This window comes from Rana temporaria, chromosome 11 (assembly GCF_905171775.1).
Source record: "Rana temporaria chromosome 11, aRanTem1.1, whole genome shotgun sequence".
NCBI classification, from domain to species: domain Eukaryota; kingdom Metazoa; phylum Chordata; class Amphibia; order Anura; family Ranidae; genus Rana; species Rana temporaria.
This window is the reverse complement of record NC_053499.1, coordinates 18,211,827-18,222,810: the sequence shown is the minus strand read 5'-3', so window position 1 is coordinate 18,222,810 and position 10,984 is coordinate 18,211,827. Positions and strand designations below refer to the sequence as shown.

Genomic DNA, 10,984 nt, shown 5'->3' with positions numbered 1-10,984 from the left:
TTCTGCAGCTGTCGGAGAGCTCCAGCCCTCCTCTAGTCCTCCTCCAGACCCTTACTTTCTGCTTTCGAACAATGCATCCAGCTTCTTCCCAGCAGCAGCATAAGGAGAGGGGGGTGCACTGTGATGTAAGGGAGAGTGGGGGACTAAACTTCTGATGGTGGGGGGGCTCTTGACATCTAATGTAAGGGGAGGGGATGTGCCGAACGTCTAATCTTACAGATACAACCGGCCCTTTTGTGGGCAATCATAATGCTGATGCGACCCTCAATGACATTGAGTTTGACACCCCTGCTTTAAAAAGTTGGTAAGAGGCTACAACATTGTTTTACAAGGGGTAGAACATTGACAAACTTAAGCAGAAACAAACAGCTTTAAGCAGAAAAGGGAAGTAGAGAAGCTACTACACTTACACTGTATAACTGTTTGTCTAATGGGTCTGGAAGGCATTGAAGCGGATGCAACCCCTCAACCAATGGCATTTCATTTGCCAAAGCACTTCATATCATAAACAAATACCATTTGTTAAATAAAATCCTAGTTTTCTTCATTTTTTTTTGTCTTTGTCTTTTTTTGTCCTTTGTTACAGCTCATTGCTGCTGATCTCCTTCAGGCTCTTTGCAGCCACTTTCTGTCTACACTATAACTCCAGCAATGGCTGCATGGGATTTCTCAGGGCAGGTAATGGACTGTGTGTTGCAATAGGCAGTTGTGTCTCCATCACAACCCATGTGACATGGTGACAACAGAGGAGCACATATGAGAGTTGGGGTCAGAACATTGCCACCCTATTATTATTATTATTATTATTATTATTATTATTATAGAGTGTTTAAATAGTCCTAACAGTTTACTCAACCTATAATTCTATAACGGGAGTTCCTGAGGGATTATTTAAAGTGGAACAAAACCTCTGCAAAAAAAAATACAGCATAAAATTGGGCCAACAAGAGCGTCTATAGTATGCACAGCACAGCATTATGGCGGACTTATCTTGAAAGCGATCCCCTTTTAAAGGTGATCCCATCGTCCCCCAGTGTTCCTTCTGGGTTCAGATTCTTTAGCCACCTAATTTGTTAGGAAGACATCGATCCTGCGCATGCGCAGTGGAGTCACATCATCGCGGTGTCGTAAATGTATGCACATGACAGGCAGGGAGGAGCTGTTATAACAGAAGAGACCAATAGGGTCTCTTCCGACATAAAAATCATACCAGTCGCCCATTTTTTAACCAGTTGTCTACTGCCCTCCGTCATGTGACGGCGGGACAAAGACTCTCTCGCTCTGGGAGGACGTCATATGACGTAATTCTTTCTTCTCTCTCTCTCTCTTTCCCTTTCTCTCTCTTTCTTCTCTCTCTCTCTCTCTTTCTTTCTTCTCTCTCTCACTCTCTTTCTTCTCTCTCTCTCTCTTTCTCTCTCTCTTTCTTTCTTCTCTCTCTCGCTCTGGGAGGACGTCATATGACGTCATTCTTTCATCTCTCTCTCTTTCCCTTTCTCTCTCTCTCTCTTTCTTCTTTCTTCTCTCTCTCTCTTTCTTCTTTCTTCTCTCTCTCTTTCTTTCTTCTCTCTCTCTTTCTTCTCTCTCTCTCTCTTTCTTTCTTCTCTCTCTCTTTCTTTTTTCTCTCTCTCTTTCTTTCTTCTCCCTCTCTCTTTTTCTCTCTCTCTCTCTTTCTTTCTCTCTCTATCTTCTCTCTCCCCCTCTCTCTCTCTTTCTATCTTTCTTCTCCCCTCTCTCTCTCTTTCTATCTTCTCCCCCTCTCTCTCTTTCTTCTCCCTCCCTCCCCTCTCTCTCTTTCTTCTCTCTTCCTCCCTCCCCTCTATCTCTCTCTTTCTTCTCTCTCCATCCCTCCCCTCTCTCTCTCTTTCTTCTCTCTTCCTCCCTCCCCCTCTCTCTTTCTTCTCTCTTCCTCCCTCCCCCCCTCTCTCTCTCTCTCTCTCTCTCTTTCTTCTCTCTTCCTCCCTCCCCCCTCTCTCTCTTTCTTCTCTCTCCTCCCTCCCCTCTCTCTCTCTCTTTCTTTCTTCTCCTTCCCTCTCTCTTTCTTCTCTCTCCCTCCCTCCCTCTCTCTCTCTTTCTTCTCCCTCCCTTTCTTTCTTTCTTTCTTTCTTTCTTTCTTTCTTTCTTTCTTTCTTTCTTTCTTTCTTCTCTCTCTCTCTTTCTTCTCTCTCTCTCCCTCCCTCCCCTCTCTCTCTTTCTTCTCCCTCCCTTTCTTTCTTTCTTTCTTTCTTTCTTTCTTTCTTTCTTTCTTTCTTTCTTTCTTCTCTCTCTCTTCTCTCTCCCTCCCTCTCTTTCTTTCTTTCTTTCTTTCTTTCTTTCTTTCTTTCTTTCTTTCTTTCTTTCTTTCTTTCTTTCTTTCTTCTCTCTCCCTCCCTCCCTCCCTCCCTCTATTTCATTCTTCTCCCTCTCTTTCTTCTCTCTCTCTCCCTCCCTCCCTCCCTCTCTTTCTTTCTTCTCCCTCTCTTTCTTCTCTCTCCCTCCCTCCCTCTCTTTCTTTCTTCTCTCTCTCTCTTCTTTCTCTATTTTTTTCTCTCTCTTCTTTCTCTCTTTTTTTTCTAGGCTCGCAGGACCCTTTTATCAGGCAAGTGACCAGCGATCACAATATTGCAGCAGAAGCAATGTTTCAGAGGCTCGCAGGACCCCTTTATCAGGCAAGTGACCAGCGATCACAATATTGCAGCAGAAGCAATGTTTCAGAGGCTCGCAGGACCCCTTTATCAGGCAAGTGACCAGCGATCACAATATTACAGCAGAAGCAATGTTTCGGAGGCTCGCAGGACCCCTTTATCGGGCATGTGACCAGCAAAGCAGCATTTCAGAGCTTCGCAGGACACCTTCAGGCATCCTGCGAGGTTCTGAAACATTGCTTCTTTTGTAACAATGCGATTGCTGATTAAAGCTTTGGACCCATATTGGAGATCCGTAGTGTGCTGATGACATTTTCTTCATTCAGTGTGACTGAAGTCGCATCTGAAATCAAACCAGTGCATACCTCCCAACTTTCTGAGATGGGGATGAGGGACACCTATCAGCAAAAGTATGCAGGCATAGGACACACCCCTTGCCACACCCCCTTAAAGGAGAATTGTACAAAAAAAATAAGATTGGTTAAACCCACAAGTGCTTATTTTACCACTACTATTCCTTTATATTGGCTTTTGGAATTTACAAATGCAGCAATTTAGAAATCAGATGAAAGGTTTAGCTCTGGGAAACACTTTTTGATAGATAAAAAGTGCATTTTATATACATCTGTATAGATCAGACCAAAATGAGGGACAAATGAGGAGAATGAGGGACATTGCTCCAAATCAGGGACAGTCCCTCGAAATCAGGGACAGTTGGGACGTATGCCAGTGGTAACAGAGCCTAAAACTGAAGCTGACTTTTGACTTTGAAAAAGGATGTGAACGTGTTAAAGCTTTTACGATATTTTACCGATTAGGTTTACATCTCCTTTAAGTAACTTTTTATGTTGGTGAATCATCTTTGTCTAATACCTGTCGCCAAGTTCTTTATTCTCCCTTGCAGCGGATTAACCCTTGAAGGGGACCACACGTTTCTTTCTTGCTTGAAAAAAATGGAAGCAAATCCCCAACGTTTCCTGTGTCATATTACTGGTATGTAAACTGCTTCAAGTTTCCACTAAGGGACACCCCTTCCTCAGCTTTCACCATAGCCTGCTCAGATGGGGCACTAAAACTTGGGCTCTCATTGCCTGCTAAGCCTGACTTCTCTCTCTCTCTCTCTCTCTCTCTCCCTCTCTCTATGGGTGTGACTTTGACTCCCTCCCAGTTATGACACAACTCCAGTTCCTTTGAATCAGAAGAATAACTCTTCCAAAGTTACAAGGCTCTTTAATTGCACGGTGGCTGCTTTTTGTACCTCTTGTGGGAGCCCCAAAATTTCAACGCTACGCAATGTCCAAGTTGATGTGGATGGTCTGTTTTGGATTATGCTGCTGGATCGGTGTTTCCCAGGCACAATATGGTAAGAGACTCAATTCATTTCATTCATAGAAACCAAGCTTTGATAGAACAGTTTAAAAAAAAAAAATATATAGCGCAACCCTCGTAGAAAGTAGACGTCGTATTCTGTTTAATTCAATTCTTCGAGATGGTAGTTTTCTCTGGCAACGGTTGAGTATCTCTTAAGAACGAAGGATCCCGCAACAATAATTCTTTTGTTGCTTTTTTTAGTTTGGGATTTTCTTATACGGCATCGGAGGAGACTAAAGTGCCTTTATTTTTGATCTTCGACTGATGGCGGTACTAATGGGAAATTCGACGTTGAGTTCATTCTCCCTGGAGACTGGCACAAAACTCAATACCATTCCATTTTTGGGATTTTCTCGGCTGGAAGCATTTGGGTCTCTCGAACTTTGTCACGTGTATGCACAATCTGCGTAGCCTTCGTTCTGACTCACAGTGATTTAATTTCTCCAGCTCCGGGGGGGACTACAAGTTCCAGCCATCTGAGTCAGACATATTGTTATCGTTTTTACGCTTGAATTTTACACGATTTTGCTGCTAGGGTAAATATTTCTCAGAATTTTTTAATTTTCCATTGTGTACAGCTGAGGTTAGAGTATGCTGCAGAGGTGGGAGTATCCGCAGCTGGCAGCATGTTGCATGTGAACGCACGTGTTCCCCATGTAAGCTCCATTGTAGAATTGCAGAGCTGTGATGGGTATGCAGAGCTGTGTGTCAGACTTGGGGAAGGTCCAGCCTGACAGTCCGGTCTCTGTTCTATCCGGAAGGATTCCAAGGCATTCAGTTTATTTTGGCAGAGTGAAGAGCAATGACAAGGAGTAGAGGCTCATTTCGACTTTTATTAGCAGCCACAACAATGCCAGTTGACTGGTGATTGGCAGCTGGGAGTTAAGTTTTTTTTTTTATTGCCTATTGTCTTATAAGGTCAGGGATGATCCACACTTGTCCATCTTCCTTTAGTTAAAACTCATGAATTTTACTGCTTGAAATGCATTTTGAACACAAGGGCTGTTCTTTCCAATGCAGTTGGTTCACACCTAGAGCGTTTTAAAAAAAAAGAAAATATAAGGAAACCTTCACACCTACTGCAGTAGTTGCAATAGCTATGCATAGGTATGAATGGGTCCTAAGGGTAGGGTGACCAGACGTCCCCAGTTTCAGGGGACAGTCCCCTGATTGAGTATACTGTCCCCGGACCAAGTCTGTCCCTGGTTTTAGAACCCGTAATTAAAGCCTTTTTATCCTCAACCCAAGCCTGACCATGTCTCATAATATCCATTGTTTTAGCATTGTTTTCTACCTCAAGACCAGGTGCATTAACAAGCACTTTGAATCAATGGATGGGATCATCATTGTATGAAGACCTTGTCCAAAAAGGTGGAGTAACAAAATTAGAATTGCACACCCCCGCTCCACCGTGCCTACAAGCATAGGGGGGTTGTATTTTTCCCATTATCTGTGCCCCTTTCTGATGATCATGTGCTGGTCGGAGCGGAGGGAATATTTCTTCAGTTTTGGGCACATGCCCATTCAGCTTCGCTCGCATGTTCTTCTGCCTTGGCTCAAATCCTGGCCAGCCACCTGCCTATCTCCTTACCTTCCCTGGCGGAGTGATGATATTCCCCTGCTCCCCATCCAGTAGTAGCTGGGGCCCGAAGAGTAAGACTTGAGAGGCTGTGAGGCGGGCGGCGACGGGCAGAGAGTCGCTGATTGTTGCCATTACTAGTAAAGAAAAAATATGTCCCCGGATTTCATTTAAAAAATCTGGTCACCTTACCTAAGGGTGGCCAAATAAAGGACTGGTTTTTAGGATTGTTTCCTACCTCTAGACCAGGAACATTAACAAAGCACCTCCGATGGATGGACCTTGTTCAACAGAGTGGAATAACAAATGCCACTCCCTCCCTTTGCTATGGGGAAAAGAATACACATTTTCTCTGCCCATGGGTAGCTGCCATCCATCAGCTAGGAGGAAGACTGTGGTTTGTCCCGATATGCATCATTCAAGGATAGTCAGCTATATTATCACCCATAATTAAAGCTTTTTTGTGGTCAACCCAAGCCTGACCATGTCTCATAATATCCATAGTTTTAGCATTGTTTGCTACTTCAAGACCAGGTGCTTTAACAAGCACTTTTGGATCATCATTGTATGAAGACCTTGTCAAACAAGGTGGAGTAACAAATTCTACTCTTCCCCTTTACTATGGAGAAAAGGGGTCAAATTTTCTCTGTCCATGGGTAGCTGATATCCGTCAGCTGGCAGGAGGACCAGGGCTTAACCAGGCATGACTCATTCAAGGATTGCCAGTTATATTACCACCCGTAATCACAGCCTGTGTTTACGGGTGGTTTGTCAGGTTTACGTGTGTTTACGGGTGGTTTGTCCCGATATGCATCATTCAAGGATAGCCAGCTATATTACCATTCGTATTTAAAGCCTTTTTGTGGTCAACCCAAGCCTAAACATGTCTCATAATATCAATTGTTTTAGAATTGTTTGTTACCTCAAGACCAGGTGCATTAACGAGCACTTTGGATCAATGGATTGTATGAAGACCTTGTCCAACAAGGTGGAGTAACAAATTCTACTCATCCGCTTTACTATGGAGAAAAGGGGTCACATTTTCTCTGTCCATGGGAAGCTGATACCCGTCAGCTGTCAGGAGGACCATGGCTTGTCCAAGCATGACTCATTCAAGGATTGCCAGTTAGATTACCACCCGTAATCACTGTGTTTACGGATGGTTTGTCGGGTTTACGGGGGTTTACAGGTGGTTTGTCGATTTTCGGGGTGTTCCCGGGTGGTTTGTTGGGTTTCTGGGTGTTTACGGGTGGTTTGTTGGGTTTACGGGTAGTTAGTCCCGATATGCATCATTCAAGGATAGCCAGCTATATTAGCACCTGTAATTAAAGCCTTTTTATCCTCAACCCAAGCCTGACCATGTCTCATAATATCCATTGTTTTAGCATTGTTTTCTACCTCAAGACCAGGTGCATTAACAAGTACTTTGGATCAATGGATGGGATCATCATTGTATGAAGACCTTGTCCAACAAGGTGGAGTAACAAATTCTACTCATCTGCTTTAGAAAAGGGGTAAAATTCTCTGTCCACCGTCAGCTGGCAGGAGGACCACGGCTTGTCCAGGCATGACTCATTCAAGGACTGCCAATTATATTACCACCCATAATCACAGCCTGTGTTTGGTCAACCCAAACCCGACCATGTCTAATGATATCTATTGTCTGACCATCGCTTATTACCTCTAGACCAGGTGCCCTTTAACAAGCACCTCTGTTTGATGAATGGGATCATCGTTGTATGAAGACTGTACAACAAGGTAGAATTACAAGTTCTACTCTTGTCTTGGCATAATTCATTGAAGGATAGCCAGCTATATTATCACCCGTAATCACAGCCTGTATTTGGTCAACCCAAACCCGACCATGTCTAATGATATCCATTGTCTGACCACTGCTTGTTACCTCTAGACCAGCTGCCCTTAACAAGCACCTCTGTATGAAGACCTTGTCCAACAAGGTGGAATAACAAGTTCTGCTCTTTCCCTTTACAATGGAGAAAAGGGGTCACATTTTCTCTGACCATGGGTAGCTAGGGAGAAGATTGTGGCTTGTCTTGGCATGATTCATTCAAGGATAGGCAACTATATTATCACCTGTAATTTCAGCCTGTGTGTGGTCAACCCAAGACTGACAATGTCTAAAGATATCCATTGTTTGAGCATTGCTTACTAACTTTAGACCAAGGGCCCTTAACAAGCACTTCTGATCGATGGACAGGATCATCATTGTATGGAGACATTGTCCAACAAGATAGAATAACATATTCTGCTTTTTCCCTTTATTACGGAGAAAAGGTGGGAAATTTGCTCTGCCCATGGGTATCTGGGGGGAAGATTGAGGCTTGTCTCTGCACGATTCATTTGAGAATATCCAGCTGTATTACCACCCATAATTAAAGTCTGTTTGGTCAACCCAAGCCTGACCATATCTGAAGATTTTTATTGTTTGAGCTGGTGCATTAACAACCACCTCTGATTGATGAACAGGATCATTGAATGAAGACCTTGTCCAACCAGGTGGAATAACAAATTCTTCTCTTTCCCTTTACTATGGAGAAAAAGGGTCACATTATCTCTGCTGCTGGTTAGCTGGGAAGGAAATTGTGGCTTGTCCCGGCATGACTCATTTGAGGATAGCCAGCTATATTACCACCCGTAATTAAAGTCTGTTCTTGGTCAAACCATGTCAGACCGTGCCTAACGATATCCACATATGACACATATGTATCCAGTAATGTGGTTGATCTCACTTCTGTTTATTTTGGTTTCTTGGCTAAGTGATTGTCAATGACACCACTAGCATTTTTTAACATTCTTGAAAATCTCAGATTGATGGAAGAGATTATCATTTCACGAAGACCAACAGGGTGGACAAGGGTTGACTATTTAGAAAATGGGTGAATAATTCTCTGCCAATGGATAGGTGACATCTCTACCTCTAGACCTGGTGCCGGTAAAAAACATCTTGGTTTGATGGACGGGATCATCATTGTATGATGACCTTGTCCAAGACGGTGAAATAACAAGTTCTACTATTTCCCTTTAACATGGAGAAAAGTGGTCAATTTCCTCTGCCCATGGGCAGGTGACATCTATCAGCTGGTAGGAAGATCGAGGCTTGTCCTGGCATGACTCTTTCAAGGATAGCCAGCTATATTATCACCCAGAATTACAGTCTGTGTTGGGTCAATCCAAGACTTGCCAGGTCTGATAATATCCACATATGACACATACACTATATTGTCAAAAGTATTAGGACGCCTGCCTTTACACGCACATGAACTTTAATGGCATCCCAGTCTTAGTCCATAGGGTTCAATATTGAGTTGGCCCCGCCCTTTGCAGCTATAACAGCTTCAACTCTTCTGGGAAGGCTGTCCACAAGGTTTAGGAGTGTCTATGGGAATGTTTGACCGTTCTTCCAGAAGCGCATTTGTGAGGTCAGGCATTTTTGCTTAGATACGACTGACGTAAGTCTCTTACGCTGTCGTATCTTAGTTTCATATTTACGCTGGCCGCTAGGTGGCGCTTCCGTAGATTTACGCGCAGAATATGCAAATTAGGTAGATACGCCGATTCACGAACGTACGCGCGCCCGGCGTATCTATATGCGTCGTTTGCGTAAGGCGTCGGACCGGCGTAAAGTTACCCCTGCTATAGTGAGGCGTACGCAATGTTAAGTATGGACGTCGGGACAGCGTCAAATTTTCCGTCGTTTGCATAAAACGTTCGCGAATAGGGCTTTGCGTAAGTTACGTTCACGTCGTTTAGGCATTGAGCGGGCGTAATTTGATTTAAAAATTCAACGTGATACTGAGCATGCGCGCGCATGCGCCGTTCGAAAAAAGCGTCATTTACGTGGGGTCATGCTTAGTTTACATAAAACACGCCCCCCTGTTCGACATTTGGTTTAGGCGCGCTTACACCGGCATATTTACGCTACGCCGCCGTAACTTTAGACGCAAGTGCTTTGTGAATACAGCACTTGCCTCTCTAAGTTGCGGCGGCGTAGCGTAACTACGATACGCTACGCCCGCTTATATTTACGCCTATCTACGTGAATCTGGGCCATTAATTTTAGGCAAAAAAATGTTTTCCTTTACAACTTCTTTAAGGGAAACAATACAATTCCAGACATTAGGGTTAGAAGGGCTCAGCTGTCAAGAGCTTACAATCTAAAAGGGAGGGGCAAGTGATACAAAAGATATAATTTTAGAATAAGACTGTTTAAAAAAAGAACTGATTAAAAGAAAACAGAGGAAGGAGGGAAGTAGAAATTAGGATTGCTACAGATGTTCAGCTATTGTTCGGGAAAATCGTCAGACATCGATTCTTCTGTAACGTGAAAGACATTTCCCGTGACGTGATCACTTTAAATAGTTTGCCAGTGTTGTAGCTGGGGAACAATGTAAAGAATAGTAAGGGGTGGTGGTACGGATAGGTGACAATGTCAAAGAAAAGGCACCAACATCCCTGTAAATATATGTAGACAAGGGAGGATTTTTTTTTTTTTTACGGGTGCCAACAAAAAAAAAAAATTCAATACTCCAAAGATATAAAAATAACAGAAGTTCTATTACCACAGGCAAGACATAGTTAAAAAAATATTATTGGCTACAGATTGTGTGCATAGGTACAGTCAAACATCTAGAGTTCAAAGCAGATGGAAAGATTTCACTCAACAAAAGCATTGGCGTGATTGTCCCGACATGTTTCGTCACTTAGGGCTTCCTCAGGGGATGTTTATAGAGACACTCAGATGTAAACTGCATAGAACAGAACAAAGTTAAAACCATCCTACAGCTGTGTAAGGGGTCCCAAAATGTCTGATGGCTGCTCTGGCTGTCCTTGTGATTCACCCACCACTACTGATATAAATAAAAGCCACCCCAGGATAAAAAAACATAGACACTCCATGGAAAACTTAGCAGCTACAATCCAAAGCTGCATTCATTGTAGGTAGCATCAAAGGCAACCATGCCACTGTGGGTTGACACCTTCACAATGTTATTGTCATGTTTTTTTTTTTTCCAGCAACCCATCCCTGTGATGTCAGTTGGGAAATGGGTGTATATTATAAAAGAAAGGGCAATTAAATAAAAACAATTTATTTATGCAGGTATCATGAAAGAATCACGCTGCTCCTTGAATTGGGTGGTGCCATAGGCAGGTTCCTACATTGGCTATTTCTCAGATAAAATACAAAATGAGCCTCTCCCTTGTTTTTGATATTGCACCATAGATGATCATGTATTAAAGGGTCACTAAAAGATTTTTTTTTTTAGCTAAATAGTACTGGTTTCATGTCCTTATTGTTCGTTTTTTCTTTGAAGTTGCTGTAATTCTGCTCTGATCTCCACACTTCCTGGTTGTCTGTTTCCATATAACCACAGTACTGGGAGCTTTTCACTGT

The 10,984-nt window shown here is 43.1% G+C and overlaps 1 protein-coding gene across 2 annotated transcripts in view; it reads left to right on the top strand.

Moving 5' to 3' along the window:
* The first annotated feature begins 3,741 nt into the window (after positions 1-3,741).
* CD44 (CD44 molecule (Indian blood group)) overlaps positions 3,742-10,984 on the top strand; it is a 90,761-nt gene continuing 83,518 nt past the window's right edge. Inside the window, exon 1 of one of the 2 annotated variants that reach the window (XM_040328086.1) lies at positions 3,742-3,984. In XM_040328086.1, coding sequence (XP_040184020.1) covers positions 3,915-3,984 — 70 coding nt within the window. In that variant the 5' untranslated portion in view covers positions 3,742-3,914. The remainder of the gene's footprint in view (positions 3,985-10,984) is intronic. The other variant, XM_040328087.1, reaches the window with a different exon arrangement.